Below are 18,457 nucleotides of genomic sequence, written 5' to 3' on the forward strand. Positions count from 1 at the left end.
TTCTATTGCTCTGGTTTGTGAGACGGACAACAGCCACAGCGGCATCTACAACTCCAGCGATTGTGATAGCGATGCCAATTATGTGTTTGCTTTTTGTTCCTTTTCTGTTTCCGACATTTAAGATCTCAACCAAATGGCATCACTTTCTGTTGCCGATGATTGATTAAACTTAGACATCTTCAATGGCACCGACAATTGGGATTCCTTCAAGGGTTTTCTAAAGCTCTATCAGTTCTTGTCTTTGCACTTACCTGAATGGAAATTATGAGAGAGATAGAGAGAGACAAATAGAGATTTAAACACAAAACACAAAGAAAAAACCTACCATCATCATGTTTGGCTTTCTGATGATCGAAGATCTCTTCACGCTGAATATCAGCTTATCACCTTCCATCCTCTCACCTAAAAAACCATCCCACCATTGATGTCGAATTGGTCTCTGTTAATCTTTAACGAATAGGTTATTGAAATCCTTGATATATGGAAAGTAAAACTTAACGGAGTTAAGGATAAAGACCAACTGTCAAAAAATTTGAAAGCACAGGGACCAACTATGATGTTTCTAAACCACGGGTACTAAACTTCAGATTTTGGAAAACCACAGGGACCATTTATAATGTTTTTTTTTTAATTTCTATACCTTTAAAATATTATTTATCCATAAACATTATAAGCTTTTATATATATATATATATATATATATATATATATATATATATATATATATATATATATATATATATATATATATATATATATATATATAATTTCTTTGCAATTTATTATTAAATAAACTGTTTTTTTATTATTTAAATTTCATTATTGTCAACCATATAGCACATAAATTATAACTTTGTAAGCTAATATGTATATATTGGATTCAACAACGTCCCACATTATATGTTGGTTCCACAGAGCTATTAAAAAATTAGAGATGGAAGCTAATTAAGTGCCATGTAAAGGTTTTGCAAGCTTTCTGGAAGAATAAAGATAGTATGATGCTATGCTCACCCATTGTAAATAAATTATTGAGCCGTTGTGACTTGTGAGTGGGATTGCCACTCCGTGAAAAACGATGTTAGGAAGTATCAGGTGCCTCCCCCATTGTAACAGAGCCTATATAAACTCTGCATTTTGTCAGTAATGGATATGAACTAAAATCTATTTCTTTTACGCACTCCGCTCCTTGTTCTTTGATACTATTCAGTTCCGTGAATTATTATTAAATTCATTCACCAGGTTAAATAGGAAATTGATTGTTCACTATATTTGTCAACCCCAATTTATTTGTGTTTCATCTCTACACAAACAATGGTGTGTTTTTACTAATTCAAGTGCAGCAACTTCGTATTCTACAGACTACATTTGAGTCTAAGTTGACTTCATCGTATAACTGGTTTCTTCGATTAGGTACTCTCTCTCTCTCTCTCTCTCTCTCTCTCTCTCTCTCTCTCTCTCTCCCTATATATATATATATATATATATATATATATATATATATATATATATATATATATATATATATATATATATATATATATATATATATATATATATATATATATATATATATATATATATATATATATATAGGGTTAGGTTCATTTGAGACCACTTATATTTTGTGAGACCGTGAGACGCATTTGTTTATTTTTTTTATTTTTTTTAGTTAATTCATGTTCCGAAAATAATATTTAAAAAAAGAATTTTTTGATTTTTCCATTTATTTTGCATTTTAAAATTATTTTTAGAATATGTACAGTGTAATATTCTATTTAGAATATTTCACGTATTTTTCAAAAAAAATAGAATTTTTTTTTTTAATTTTTTTAATTTTTTTTAATTTTTTTTAGTTAATTCAAGTTCCGAAAATAATATTTAAAAAAAGAATTTTTAGATTTTTCCATTTATTTTGCATTTTAAAATTATTTTTTAGAATATGTCAGTGAAATATTCTATTTAGAATATTTCACGTACTTTTTCAAAAAAAAAACGGAATTTTTTTTATTTTTTTTTATTTTTTTTTATATTTTTTTTAGTTAATTCAAGTTCCGAAAATAACATTTAAAAAAAGAATTTTTGGATTTTTCCATTTATTTTGCATTTTAAAATTATTTTTAGATTTGGTCTCACGGTCTCACAAAATTAGAATGGTTTCAAATGAACCTGAACCTATATATATATATATATATATATATATATATATATATATATATATATATATATATATATAGCGAAAAGTGAATATACCCTTAAGGGTATATAAGCTTAGGTACCTAAACTCACCATATGTCGTTTTGTATCATATAATACATTCTAATTGTTTAATGTTCTTATAATTTAATTTTAAACTTTATTTACTTCCATGATTATTATAAATTACACATAAATCTTCCTCTTACGTAATTTTCATTTTCAACTACAATATATATGTTAATAAGTGTTCGGCAAAAAGATGTGATATAAGAGAAATATATTAATGAAATTTCGAAAATCTTGAAAGTTAATCATGTTAAGAGTTGAAGTTTACACACATTATAATAAATATATTAAACAAAACGACGTATTATAGTGTATTTGGGTACCTAAGCTTATATACCCTTAAGGGTATATTCACTTTTCCCATATATATATATATATATATATATATATATATATATATATATATATATATATATATATATAATATATATACTAGTAGTGTATCCGTGCAAAGCGACGTCAACGAATGCAATGCAGGTGGGAGGTAAGTAGTCTTTTTCGGGAGTTAACTTTCTTTTGATATGTGCCATGTAGTTTTCTTTCAGCAAATAATACCTTTCGGAACACATAACACATATCGAATTGTTTTGTTTTTGCTAGTAATTTCCCTCATATTCTAGGGTTTTTGGATTTTTGATTTACATGAATACATGAATCTAGTTCAATTGTCATAAAACATATGCATATAAAGTATGGGTGAGAATGAAAGTCGGGTATACACCTTCAGAAAGGGAAACCGGTTAGAACTGCCAATTCCATAAACTGGACCCATGTGAATGGAACTGGTTCTTGTTTCTAAAATTCGGTATTGATCGGTTATTTTCTTTCTAACCATAAAAATATTATTTGATCAGATCATTGAATCAATTATTTATCTTGTTTCTCTTCCTTTGTTTCTATTTCTATAGAAATATCTTCAATTTTTAGTTCTACACGTGTTTTTTTTTGGGGGTCTACAACCATTATGTGGTATACGGGTTACATCCGGCATGGGAATTGGTTATTATATTTATAGCACCTTTACACGATGGGCACTCGACGAAATTGAGTTTCTTAATGCAAAAGCATTTATAAGTATAAATGATTGATCTTTTAAGACCAAAGTTGAAGCTTTTGTATGGGTTGTGGGACAATAATCACATAAGAGTATCATTTCAATCACAAATTACTTTATCTCAAACAATGAAAATTGTCCCAACCTGTTGCGGAACCCGGTTAGTGCACTCCGATAAAGGTCGGGTATTCTTTATCAAGCCGGGTATGAAATGTTTAATAAGATGTTATCTCATTAGTTATTAATATTGTGATGGTACGAACTTATAAGACAAAATGATGACACGACCTATACATTGATAATCAACTACATCAAAAGTTCTTATATAGTTATCGAAATCTAAAGTTATCCCACATTAATAATCAAAATTCATTGTCATGGTCAACACATAAATTTGTTGAATCGAAACTGGAAAGCAAAACAATTAGTGTATGTTAATTATTTTAATATTTAACACAATTATATACAGATTAATTGAATTTATGCATTTTTCTGGAATGAATCTAAAATGTAATGAGATTTTGGTAATTCAATTTATCTTGGTTTTATAAAACAAAAAATAAAGATTTTAGATATTTTGTTTTTTAGTTAGGAAAAATAAAACAAATAATGATGGTAAATAAAACTAGAATTGCACTCCATCGATAGAAATAAGAGCAAGGTGGGGATCATTTTGGTATTTTGGCAAAAATATAAAATCATCATGCAAGATGCAACACATCGTGTTTCTTTGTGCAGATTCAAAAGCCATATCCCGTGGTTTTAGAACTATATTCCCAATATGCTTCTATAATGTCCATGGCAACATGACACATATGTATATCTTCTACACCTAGTCTGCACACATCCAAACAAAAGCACAAATATGAAGAAAAAAACTCAGTCCTTAGTCCTTATTGGATCATAAAATGGAAGATAAAGAAATAAAATATAAGAATTGAAGTGAAAATTAACCAATAAATTTATAATAATTTCATTTAACATAATCAAACCAATAGTAACAAAGCATCCAGGATATGAAAATTTGAAGGGTTCACAGCCCTATATCTGTAAACTACATTCGATAGATATGACCACCCCAAAAATCTAAAATAAAAAAGTTAAAACATAAGGATAAGGCCGACAAACTGTTAATTTATTCACTTTAGTAATTTTTGACATATCAGCAAGTCAATGCACTAAATCGTTCACTTTTGTAAAATAATGAGACTTTTCTGCAAATTTCATCAAAAACTTGTATATAATTTTTAAACATATTTTTTAGGTATTGATATTTATTTTTAGTTATTTAAGTATTTTTAAGTTTTTATATGTATATATTTACGTGTATATATATATATATATATATATATATATATATATATATATATATATATATATATATATATATATATATATATATATATATAAGTGTTTTACATATTTTTTTTATGTATTTTTATATGTTACTTTTTATGTATTACCTATTTATATGTACTTTACATATTTATGTATTTGTTAAAGTTTGTTTTTTGATGTTTATATATTTTTATGTCTTTTAAATGTTTAAATGTATTTTTTACAAATTTATACATATTTGTAAGTATTATAAATATTTTTTATGTATTTATTTTTTATTTTTAAGTATTACGTATTTATAAGTATTTTTATGTATTGATGTATTTTTAAAGTTTTTTTATATGATTGTTTTTCTATTTTTATTTATTGTAAATATATAAACATATTTTTTTATGTATTTTGAAGTATTTTATATATTTTTTATGTATTTTTATATGTTATTTTTTATGTATTACGTATTTATATGTATTTTTAAGTACTTATATATTTTTTAAAGTTGTTTATATAGATTTTTATTTTAATGTATTTTAAATGAATAAACGTAGTTTTCAGGTACTTTTATGTATTTTTAAGTATTAAACATATTTTTATGTGTTATTTTTTATTTATTAAGTATTTATATGTTTTAATATGTATTTATGTATTTATATGTATTTATGTAATTTATGTAAAAATACGCATGTACATATAAAATAGATATAATATCTAATAAAAAAACAAATAACACATAAAAAAATATATAAAATACTTATATATATATATATATATATATATATATATATATATATATATATATATATATATATATATATATATATATAAACATTCATTTATATATTTAAAAGACTTAAAAATATGAATTTTAAATGTACTTTTATGTATTTAAAATGTATAAATATATTTTTTACGTAAAAGTACATATAAATACGTAATACATAAAAAATAACATATAAAAATTCCTAAAAACTATTTAAGATACTTAAAATATATAAACATGTAAAAAAATACATTAATACATTTAAAATACATAAAAATACCAAAACATCCATATAAAAAATTTAAAAAATACATAACTACGAAAAAAAATACATATAAATATGTAATATTTAAAAAATAACACATAAATATATTAAAATATTTAAATAGTTAAAAAAAAGTACGTATAAATATGAAAAAAATATACGTATACACATTTAAAATACATAAAAAATTATATAAAAAAGTTTAAAAAATACAAAAATATGTAAAAATACATATACATACCTAATACATAAAAAATAACACATAAAAATACATCTAAAATATGTAAAATACTTAAATGTACAAATAAATACACAAAAAAATACATTTATACATTTAAAATATATAAAAATGCGTAAACAAGTACATACAAAAATTTATAAAGATATCAATACGTAAAAATACGTTTATAAATTTTATATAAGTTTTGATGAAATTTGCAGAAAATTCTCATTATTTTGTAAAAGTTAACAATTTGGTCCCACGACATGCTGAACAGATCAAAAGGGCTAAAGTGAATAAATTATCCGATTTCATGGGTTTTTTTATTCAAAAAGTTAAATAATCGGGACTTCTTACTCAAATTTTTTTTAAGTCTTTATTAAAACTTTTATCAAAATATTAGGATTTTTCTATAAATTTCTGAAATATATATATATATATATATATATATATATATATATATATATATATATATGTGTGTGTGTGTGTGTGTGTTCAATTGAAAAAATAAAATGTTAAGAATAGTGGTATCATTTTCAAACAATTATTTATTTTTACCGTAAAATGCTCTAGCGTACCGGGCCGATAAAGGTTGAGTAAAATTCATATATGAATATAAAAATATGTGTATTCGTATATGAATGTACCACCTCCCTCTGTCACAAACCACCACTACAACCGCCACCAACAACCGCAACCTCCGCTACCACCAATCGTCGCCATATTCATATATGAATATTCACTTTCATCATATATATATATATATATATATATATATATATATATATATATATATATATATATATATATATATATATATATATATATATATATATGATCTGTTCAGTCGGCCCGGTGCTGGAGCACTTAAGTGGCAGATTCGAAATGAGTGGCTCAGCTTCATTCCCTCGTTCTCAATATTTATTTCCTCAATTGAACCCTCTTTTCTCTCTCTCTCTCTCTCTCTCTCTCTCTCTCTCTCTCTATATATATATATATATATATATATATATATATATATATATATATATATATATATATATATATATATATATATATATATATATATATATATATAGCACCAAAATAATTTAAATACAAATTTGCAAAAATAATCTCACCAATTTTTATTTTTTTCAAAATTTGGTCCATACTTTGAAAAAATTGAATAAACGATCTTTTTGAGCATCGTTTGTTGCTTATTTGTCATTTCGCAAAATGAAATTAATGTTGTACCATTGATAAATTTAATTTTTATTTTTCTTTCAATTTGAATGTTATTATATTTATTAAATATAGAAAATGACTTACGTACCTACCCCCCCCCCCCCCCCCCTTCACACACACATACATAAAACTCTTAAAGACACTACCCCACGTAACTCCTGTAGATCCGGACTAGTCAATTTAGAGACGATAAGCATGAAAAATGACTTTTTTGAGGGAAGATTATTTAGAAAGATTAATCTTAACCAAGTTGTACTATATGTCACAAGGTTTCCATGCATATAAAAAACGCAAAAATCCAAGTTATAACGAAGAAGTTATGACATGTCGAAGTTTCGCGACAAAACCGGCACGACGCTGAATGACGTAAAAAGTGAATTTACGTTAGAATGATATTTAGCCTTAGCAATCTAAATGAAAGTCGTAGAGTTCGTTAAACCATGAGCATGCATAAAAAGAACATCCAAATCTGACTTCGTATGAGGAAGTTATGATTTATCTAAGTTTCGACTTAACGGTATGCAGCCCGAATACTCGATTTGATATCGAGTGGTTTTTAGCCGAAACAATCTAAACGAGAATCGAAGATCTCGTTAATAGTAGTGAAACGATAAAAGATAGGCGAAAACGGACATCGGATGAAGAAGTTATGAATTTATAACGGAGTTTTCCTATCCCGACCTACTAAAAATAAATTCAAAATTAGCCGACGGAGTCTAAACGAAAGTTGTAGATCGTAGTCTCACCTACGCGGGGATATAAAGAACGTCGAAAACGGAACTCGTATGAGGAATCTATGAATTTTTGAAGTTTATTAAATAATTAAAGTATTTAATTTAAATAAAAATTCGGATATTATCCAAAGGGCGGGAGTCACAGGGCTTATCCACATTACGCCCAACGTAACATAGAATTACGCCCAACGTAATTCGAGTTTCAGCCCCCTATAAACGGATGTCAAGGGCAGCCAATTCTTTTGCTCATTTCTTCCCTTTCTCTCACGTTTTTGCATCGTTTTTCGTGCAAGAATTATCCCGAAGCCCCGATATCATTCCCGAGCCCCGAAGCAAGTCCTGAGGCCCCGAAGATCCCTAGAAGTGAAATTCCCGAGCCGAAGCTCTACCCGCAACGAGTCCGGTTTTTGTGAAGATCTTCCAAATCTACCGAAGAATACTACTTCTAGAAGCCGTAGTGTTGTCCGATTATCTTCTGATCAAGTGATTGTGTAGTTACATTCTTCTAATGCATAAATATTAAGTGTTTGCTATGAAATACGTGTTATGTGTATAATATAAAGTTGTTTATATGTGTGGGTGTATAGTCCATTTCATAAACACGGGTATAATACAAGTATTGTTTGAATGTATAAAGTATATGTTTGGGTGAACATGTGGTTATTTTCATCTAACACATAAATATAAAATATTTCTTATAAAATACATTCTATGTGTTTATATATTGTTGTTTATTTGAGATGAGTGTGGAATGGATGTCATAATACTAGCAGATGCGCTTATAGGATAATCCTGGAAGATACGCTTATAAGATAATGTCGGCAGATGTGCCTAAAAGAGAATGTCATAAATCTGGCAGACGCGCCTCATAGTGTATGACGTAATCCTGGCAGAGGCGCTTAAAGGATGCTGTTGGTAGATGCGCCTTATGTAGCAATAGATTTTGTGCTAATTCCTTAGATCAATCCTTGGGAATGAATGAATGACGGGTAGTTGAATTCTTAGGGTAAAATCCTAAGAAATAAAGAAGATTATGGGGATGGGTAATTGGGTTGATTGTTTGATGGTTGAATATAATAATTATATTATTGTGGGTTGAAAACCCTATATGCTCACCAGGCTCCCAAGCCTGACCCACTCAGTTTTCTTTGTATCACAGGTATCGATACGAAGATATATTTCACGGAGAGACTAAAGGAGATGTAAAATCTTTAGTGTTAATAATGTAAGTTCTGTTTATGCTTATGTGTCTGTATCGGAACATGATATCCCGAGATTTTGTTATATAATGAAAATACATTTCTTTAAATAAATGCTTTGATAATTTTTATCATATTGTGTTTTGGGAACAAATTCCGCAACTGTTTTCTTTAAAAGATTACTCTGATTTTAAAAACAAATCGTAAACAAATCGGTCTTTTCTGGCCGAGAAATTGGGGATGTCGCAGTTGGTATCAGAGCATTAATTTAAGCGAACTAGGAATTTGTAGGATTTCTAAACTTAAACTTAAAATGCTAAGTGAAATTTTGAGATGTGTGTCTGTTGTGTTTTAGACACGAGCACTAGTTTATTTTAGGAAAGTTGCCTAAAATGCTTTTATGTGCTAAATGTTATATGTTTCCATATATGATATTATTTGTTCGGATCTATGGTCTGTTGCCGACCGGATCTGGAAACCTTATGTGTATAGGATTCTAAGCGTACGTCTACGATATTAGAACTAACATGTAAACGTTTCGAAGTGATAAGGATGATTTGAATATCTATCGTGAATAAGGATCTAATTTCACCTTATTCGGTGAATAGATCAAAAATGGTGAGAACAAGAAGTGGAGTTGGAAATGCTGATGAAAACAGGAATCAACCACCAGTGATTGATCAAATACTTGTCATAGCAGTAGCACCTGAGCCGATAACAATGGGTGGTGTACAATTGATGATTCAGACGATGTAGGATCGTCATATGGATGAAACGAGACGTCTGCTTCAACAGAATCGTGAAGAACTGTTAATTCAAGTGGAAGAGCCCAAAGTGATGAAGGGCACTCGGAAGGTGGAAACTTCAGTGGATCTGTTGGTCAAGCCAACCCACCGATAGTTAGGCAAAACAACCAGAATGGAAGGAATGATGGAATGGGATGCAAGTATAAGGATTTTCTGACTTGCAAACCATCGACCTTCACTGGAAAGGAGGATCCGATCAGAGTTATGGATTGGATATTGGAAATGGAGCTAGCCTTCATTATGTGTGGTTGCAAGGGCAAGTTACAAACCATATTTGTAGTGCGTCAGTTCAGAGGTGGCGCTGTTCGCTGGTGGAACACTCTGGGGAAGACCCTAAGCCCTAACGAGCCACGGAAACTGTCTTGGGCAGAGTTCTTGGTGCAATTCAAGTGCAAGTTCTGCTCGGCCCAAAACCTACTAGAGTTGGAGAACAAATTTCTGATATTGAAGAAAGACAACATGTCAGTGGATGAATACACTAATTCCTTCACAGACAAGAGGGAGTTTGCTTTGCGCATCGTCCCAAACGAGTTGACAAAAGTCGACCAATACGCAAAGGGACTCCCATGGGAGTATGCAGTGCCAGTGCGTCAGGCACCCACTCTAGAGGCAGCTATTTTGGCTGCCATGTCTGTTGAGAATATGATCAACGGGAGGACCGCCAACAAGGTTGCACTTGGAGAGAAGAGAAAGTTGGAAGGAACTTCAGGTTCTAATGAGAAAAGAAAATTCTCGAAGCCTGGAGGAAGAGGAAGAGATGAAGCAAGGTGGTGCGATAAGTGCAAGAAGAAGCACTCGGGAAAATATGGCGTGGAGGTGACATGTTTCAAGTGTGGAAAGCATGGGCACTACGCTGATGAATGTATATTCAACAAAAAGGTGTGTTACGAATGTAACGAAGAGGGGCACTTCAAGCAAGACTGCCCAAGGAAAAATCAAGCAGCAAGGCTAGAGGCACCGCCAAAGCTAAAGGCAAGAGCATTTCAAATGATCCTTGATGAAACAAATGGCAATGCAAGGAATCAGGAATGAGGAATTTATATCCAAAGATCAAGTTATGAAGAAGCAGTGTGAAAAGTAACTTATGGTATAGCCTATTAGAGGCATAGTATAGGGTGGACTTGAACTTTTGTGTAATAGTTTCAAGAAAGTAATATAAACCCTAGTTTTATTATCTGGTGTGTTGAATGATTGTATGATTTTTTTGTATGATGACTTGGTCAACTGCGAGACAATACTTGGGATGAGTATGAGTAGGTGTGAAAGGTAGTAGATGCATATACTACCAGAAGCATAGGACTCGCACTTGGATCAGGGAAAGTCACAAGGTTACCAAGAAGCTAGTAATTGATTCTGTTTTGTTCAAATGTGTCATTACCTTTGTTTCGGTAGTGACTAGTAAGATGATTGTTATTCCGACCCTAGTGGTCATATTCAAATTGAGTCTGACTACGGTGGGTATGATACGTGGTTCAGAGAACCAAGTTCGAAGTAACATCTGACGTAAGTCAGAAGATTGAAGCTAATGCGATCATTGGTATCGCACTCGTTGTTCATAAAGTTTGTAGCTAGAAATGCTACATGCTGAAATGTGATTATATCACATTAGAATATGAAGGAAGGTATATTCCATTCTGGAATTTAAGTTTAAAAAGACCGAGTCTAAGCGTCGCATCGTGCGATGAGAGGTCAGTAGAGTATGACCCATCGGTCTGTTACAATAGATAAAGGAAAGTGTTTATCCTGAGAAGAAGAAGGAGTCCACAATAAGGACTTATTTTGTAACTTGGAGGTTACGATTGAGAGTACAACATAGTACGAAAAGCAGATGCAAGATTGGGCATCGTCTGCGGTCAAGAAAGCCACAGAGATAAATACTCTTTCGAGGAAACATAGAAGTTACGGTTATTACCTAGGATGAATAAATAACGTGTGAAATCATTATGCAAGTCCTGTTTCGTTGATGATTCCGGGACGTAATCATCCTAAGCAGGAGATAATTGTAACGCCCGTAGATCCGGACTAGTCAATTTAAAGACGATAAGCATCAAAAATGACTTTTTGATGGAAGATTATTTAGAAGGATTAATCTTAACCAAATTATTGTATATATCACAATGTTTCTGTGCATATAAAGAACGCCAAAATCCAAGTTATAACCTATCGAAGTTTCGCGACAAAACCGGCATGACGCTGAATGATGTAAAACGTGAATTTACGTTAGAGTGATATTTAGCCTTAGCAATCTAAACAAAAGTCATAGAGTTCCTTAAACCATGAGCGTGCATAAAAAGAACGTCCAAATCTGACTTCGTATGAGGAAGTTATGATTTTTCTGTGTTTCAACTTAGCGGTATGCAGCCCGAATACTCGATTTGAGATCGAGCGGTTTTTAGCCGAAACAATCTAAACGAGAATCGAATATCTCGTTAATAGTAGTGAAACGATAAAAAGATAGGCGAAAATGGACATTGTATGAAGAAGTTATGAATTTATAACGGAGTTTCTTGTCCCGGCCTACTAAAAATAAATAATAAAAATAAATTCAAAATTAGCCAACGGAGTCTAAACAAAAGTTGCAGATCGTAGTCTCACCTACGCGGGGATATAAAGAACGTCGAAAACAGAGCTCGTATGAGGAAGATATTAATTTTTAAAGTTTATTAAATAATTAAAGTATTTAATTTAAATAAAAATTCGGATATTATTATTATTATTATTATTATTATTATTATTATTATTATTAGACAAAATTACACGATTGGTCCCTGTGGTTTACCAGATTTAACACATTAAGGACAACGATGGAAACCGAAATCACTCTTTTACTCCTAATCCGATTTTTTTTATTAATTTATATTTCTCTTTTTTGTTTTAAATTAATGTTTTATTTATTAGAAAATACTCATCCAATACCATAAAGCCACCCACCAGCTGCCATCACCACCACCACCACCACCGTCAAAATTACATAAATGGTCCATATGGTTTACCCATCGTCACAAATTCAGTCTCTACTACCTTAAAAGACCAAATTAACCTCACATTAACGGACAAAAACCAATGGTCTATATTTTCCGGATTGGTTTTCCGGCCACTGCCATACATGTCAATAAAGTTCAATTTGTGAGACTATTTCTTTATTTTCCTCATTTATTGCAAGAAATAATGATTTAGATTTTTTTACTTATGTAATTAGATGACATTGTTTATCTTACTTTACTAGATTATCTCAATGCAATTCAACATGGTACTTTACTTTACAAAGCAATACCTTCCGACCCCGGCAACGCCAGGAAATCTTTTCTAGTTAAATATTATAAATGTCCTGCAATTCATTTAAACAGGCATATAAATTTTTTATATCATAACAACACATCTCCTCCGTAATATAATCTGAACCTCAAATAAACCTATAATACACTTGAAAACTGCCATGATTTATTTAAGCATCAACAACACATCTCCTCCATTAACTAGCATTAGAACCAGTTCAAACAACAAGTAATTAGAGCATCAGACTTTGAGAGCAATCCTTAAAATAACATCCAACTGTCAAACTTATGAAAGAAATGATATTGAATTCTCCAAGAGCAGCAATCAGAATAAACTATACCACCATGACCGAAAAAACATCCCAAAATTTAAACTTGCATCGAAAATACCACAGATGCTAGTATCTCCCAAAACAGTATCAAGCCACAAAAATACCAACACCATAAAGCCAATTATTGAATACATATTTGATTTTTTGTTCTGATTGCTCCTTCATCTCGCCGACTTCAACATTCGACCCCCCTCATTATCTCTATATGTGTTGAATGCTCAATTCCAGATCGTCACAGTCGAATTTCAGAGTTCCTCGGCACCAACTTAATGGGAATTTACACAGTCCCAAATAACAAAACCCCCCGATCAATTCCTAATTTCGGGGGTGTTTGGCTTATAGCTTTTCACAGCCTAAAAGTAATTTTTGGAAAAGTTATAAAAAGTCAAGATTTCCTGACTTTTCCAAAAAGTTCATTTTTCTTATGTAAAAACTTCAAAACTAGTTTTGCCAAACATCTTTTGCTTTTTTTTTCTTTTCCAAAAAGGACTTTTGGCTGTGAAAAGCTAAGCCAAACACCTCCAAGATCAAGACACCACATGCATAGAGCTACGAACAGAATTTACAAATAAGAGTGAATGTAGAGATGTAGTGTACAACCAAGATGATATACGGAAATATAAGATACCTAGCCTAATCTTTAATTTGGGATTTAGCTTGGGAAGGGTATTTTGGGAAATTCAATAAAATTCTAAAGTTTAAATAAGTTTTTTAATATTAATTTGATATAATTCAAATTAAAATTTAAGTTTGGATATAAATATAAATTTTATAATTCGATAAGGATTTAGAAGTGATTTTGTTTTTTATAAGGATATAGAAATAATATTTAAAGTTTAAAAAGGTATGAATGAAATTTTCCCAAGAAAAATGGAAGAATATAAAAATAATTTAATTTTATACTTTGCACAGGAGTTTAAGCGAAGTGCAGGCCGATGCAACAGAGATGGAATGATATTTTATGGAACAAATTTATCCCAATGCTACGGCTTGAATTCACTGCTAATCAACCCAAGCTCAATGAGGCGGATGTTATGCCCCTTACCAATCAGGTGCATTATCATATTAATACCCTTGCTTTCACTCTTTGTGAAATTTCCACAAACATTTGGAGAGTCATCAAAAAGCATACCCCCGATAAACATTTTTCAATTAACTCTATTATTTTTTTTATTGTATCAATGTGTTTAAAGTTATATTTTCATAAAAAAAAAATGAGACATGTGCTGAACTGGGTTCTCCAACACGTCCCCATCCCTGATTTTTGCCCATACGGGTATCCTGTCTCCATCCCCGGGACTCGGTTTGGTGGGGAATACCAGACTTCTATCAGGGTAGGTTAATTTGTTCCCTAGGAGGTTGGGGTAAATTTCGATCTCTATTTTGGACTTGTTAATTGATTTTTTATTTTGAACTTTTTGTTAGATTTTTTATTTAGAAAAACTATTAGTTTTCTCAAAATTTTGAAATTGTTAATTGATTATCGGACTTGTTCGTAAATTCCAGAATTCTTTTTTGTTTGGAATGCATAACGGAATCCAGAATGTTGGTCTAAAATGTACTTTTTTTCATATATATATATATATATATATATATATATATATATATATATATATATATATATATATATATATATATATATATATTTCTTAAGATTTGGCCATTTCTCAACAAAAAAGTAAAATTGTTATATTTTCATTAATATTAACTTAAAATGTGATTATTAGGTAATTATCCCTGATGATGATGTTCCAATTGAGCAACCAAATAATCTCAAAATACCCCTCCATGTCATAAAAACTTGTACCCACGACTTCAACGAAAGGAATTTCATCGGTAAGGGTGGTTACGGAAGGGTCTATAAGGGAACCCTTACATGGGCAGATCATATAAACCAACTAGTAGCTGTAAAGCGGCTAGATGTCACCAGATTTCAAGGTAACAAAGAGTTCCAAACAGAGGTCACGTTGCTTTCTAAGCATAAACACAAAAACATTATAACACTTATAGGTTTTTGTAATGATAACAAGGAGATGATTCTTGTTTACGAATACGCAACGAATGGAAGCCTTGATGCATATTTACATGACACTAGCATGTTCGGTGGACTATCATGGCCACAACTCTTCAAAATATGTATGGGTGTTGTTTCTGCATTGGACTATCTTCATAACCACGTGGCTGAAAAACACAGAATTATACATCGCGATGTAAAAAGTGCAAATATTTTGTTGGATGAGAATTGGAATGCAAAACTTTCTGATTTTGGTTTGGCCAGAATAGGTTTAGCAAATCAACGTAATACCTTCGTGATCACTAACCTTGCTGGAACGTATGGTTATACTGACCCACAATATGAAAGAACAGGTTTTTTAACAAAAGAGTCGGATGTTTATTCGTTGGGTGTGGTTTTGTTTGAAGTTTTGTGTGGAAGGCTAGCCTATGTTTCCGGTTACCATGATGAGCGGCGTTTCTTACATCATTTGGCTCGAACTTGCTACAAAAATGGAGAGCTAGATAAGATTATTGATCAAAGAATTAAGAAAGATATCAAACCAAGAACATTAAGCAAGTTCTCAACTATTGCATATAGATGCTTGCATAAAAATCGGGAAGAACGACCTACAATTGCTGACATTGCATCCCAACTTACGGAAGCCTGGAAAATCCAAGTAAGTTTGAATACTGTTTTTATTCAAGTACTTTAATAGGGACATTTTTTATGGGAAAATAAGGATGTCTATATAATAGTACATGAGTTGCTAACCCAATATTTGTTTGTCATCACCAGTTTACAAGATGATGGAAGTGAAACCTTCTTGATCAGTTGATTCACAAAAAAAAGAATCATTGGTTAATCTTTATTAAACGTAGGGGACAAGGACAAATAAAATCTAAACCAAAAGTTCGGTTCAATTGTTGTATAGAGATATAGTGAGACAACACAACACCATTCGTTGGTCTTCTACAAGGAGGAAAAAGGGTTGAAAGATTAACAAATATTTGTCTCTTTCTATATTTAATATGTTCCTACAATATTTGTCTCTTTCTATATTTAATATGTTCCTACATGAATGTACTATAAGTTTTGTTCTATGAACTTCATTAAAACCACAATGCTCAAAATAATGGTTCACTAGGTTACAACCCGTGAAAAGATTTATAAAATTTTATTATATTGTGTTATAATAACCTGTGTACTACATGGGTTTGCAAACTAAAAAGAAAAATTAAATAAAAGAACGAGTAACATAAAAATTTCTAATATGATATTTTCGAATTCAGTCTTACTAGATGAGGAGAAACAAAATGGATTTTATCAATTGAAAAGCATATCTTCCTTGATTAAACCAACGTTTATTTTCATAAAGATCCTTTGAAAATTTAGTGATTTGTGATTAATAACTTCCTTGCATTTTTGGCTATCTTTTAGATCTCATATAATGGACTAAAAAATTTGTGAGTTAAGATAGATCATTGATAAATATTATTCTCTTATAAATAAAGTATAATTTTAAGGAAAAACAATGGATCTACCCTGTTGATGAGATTTTCGTTTTCCAAACATTACTCTACACTTTGTTATCAGTTTCAATGTCTTTAGCATTTTGTCTCTAGGTTTATAGTTATAATCAGATAACAAATTTAACGATTCATACATTAAGGGTGGAGTTAAAATCTCCACAAAGAACTGCGGGAGCATTATCCCAAAGTTTTAATGTATCATTAGCTCTTTAACTCAAGAAGAACCCTAAGTTGGTGAAAAAAAAGAATTTTTGATATTTGAATATTTCCCATTAAGAAAATAAGTTATGTCTTAATACTAATACAAAGAATTGGAATTAAACCTTACCTCGATCTTCTATTTCTAAAACACTCCATTGCACAATTTGTAGAAACCCATCAAAATCATACCCTGTGTTTGAGAATTAGGGATCCGGTCAAGTTTTAAAAAACTTACATCATCACCATCACCAGTGATTGATTGTCATGAAACATGAAGGCTATCAATTTATTTCTTCTTTGGAGGAGGATAACCTTTTGATTTTGAGGAAGCGATGGACATGGTTCGCCATGGATAGAATATAAGATTAACTCTGGTAATAAATTGAAAATTTATAAAGTGAAAAATACAGAAACAAATCAAAATAAAATTGAAAAAATAAAATCGGACAATTAACCCGCAAGAATAATCATCGTGGGGCAAGTTTAGTGCTAAATCATTTCCATTAATAGTTGCAATCGTTATTGGTCGAAGAGGTGAAATTGTAATCATGTAAAAACTATGATTTCTCCTTATCAACCGAAGAAATCTTTTTAAACGAAAAGAGGGGCATTTTTTGTATTTAAGTTTATGTTAGGGATGAACATGGGTCGGTTTGGATCGGTTTTTGGTTAAAACTAAACCAAACCGTAGAAAGTCGGTTTTTCGGTTTTTATACCCATATAGGTTCGGTTTTTGCATCGGTCGGTTTTTCGGTTTTCCGGGTTGGGTTTATGGGTTTTCGGTTTTAAATCGTGGGTTTATGAGCTCCTATTTTTTCTCTCTAGTTTTTGGGTTCAAACCTAGTGAAAATATGTTTCGATAAATAGTATTGTATCTACTTTAAGTATACTAAAATTAAGAGTACGAATTCTAGTATTATAAAAACATAAAAGTGTTCAAAAGATCAAAGATTAAAAACATCAACAGTTTGATGAAACTAAACATAAATTATTAAAGAGATAAAGTTTAAAGTCTAAAACTAAAAGTTTAAATCATAATATAAATAACATATATGTGGGTCGATTCGGTTTTTATGGGCGGTTTTATACGTCAAAACCAAACCAAACCGTTATTTTTAGGTTTTTGTAAAATTGAAATCCAAACCGCCGGTTATTGCTTTGGTTTCGGTTTTTCGGTTTCAGTTATGTCGTTTTTTTTTCGGTTTTTCGGTTTTCGGTTCGGTTTTTGCTCATCCCTATTTTGTGTGAAAGGCGACTGAGAA

The 18,457-nt window shown here is 30.6% G+C and overlaps 1 protein-coding gene and 1 long non-coding RNA gene across 4 annotated transcripts; one reads left to right on the forward strand and one right to left on the reverse strand.

Annotated features, from left to right (window-relative positions):
• Positions 1–1,169: 1,169 nt before the first annotated feature.
• On the forward strand, positions 1,170–16,585 carry LOC145037455 (putative receptor-like protein kinase At5g39000). Of its 2 annotated transcripts, XM_078986104.1 has the most exons (5): positions 1,170–1,410; positions 9,017–9,082; positions 14,382–14,521; positions 15,197–16,141; positions 16,261–16,585. In XM_078986104.1, the coding sequence occupies exons 3-5, from the start codon at positions 14,405–14,407 to the stop codon at positions 16,270–16,272; spliced, it is 1,074 nt and encodes a 357-aa protein (XP_078842230.1). In that variant the 5' UTR covers positions 1,170–1,410; positions 9,017–9,082; positions 14,382–14,404; the 3' UTR covers positions 16,273–16,585. The 2 variants fall into 2 exon arrangements, with proteins under 2 accessions (XP_078842230.1, XP_078842232.1); XM_078986106.1 differs by lacking the exon at positions 9,017–9,082.
• On the reverse strand, positions 15,198–17,596 carry LOC145037456 (uncharacterized). Of its 2 annotated transcripts, none has more exons than XR_013678873.1 (3): positions 17,323–17,596; positions 15,775–15,966; positions 15,198–15,650 (listed from the first exon to the last, which is right to left on the reverse strand). It is a non-coding gene; the product is annotated as an uncharacterized LOC145037456 (long non-coding RNA). The 2 variants fall into 2 exon arrangements; XR_013678874.1 differs by having other exon boundaries at positions 15,791–15,966; positions 17,323–17,594.
• Between the last annotated feature and the right edge of the window lie 861 nt (positions 17,597–18,457).

The sequence above is a fragment of the Lactuca saligna genome, chromosome 3 (assembly GCF_052625555.1).
Source record: "Lactuca saligna cultivar CGN05327 chromosome 3, ASM5262555v1, whole genome shotgun sequence".
NCBI lineage: Eukaryota > Viridiplantae > Streptophyta > Magnoliopsida > Asterales > Asteraceae > Lactuca > Lactuca saligna.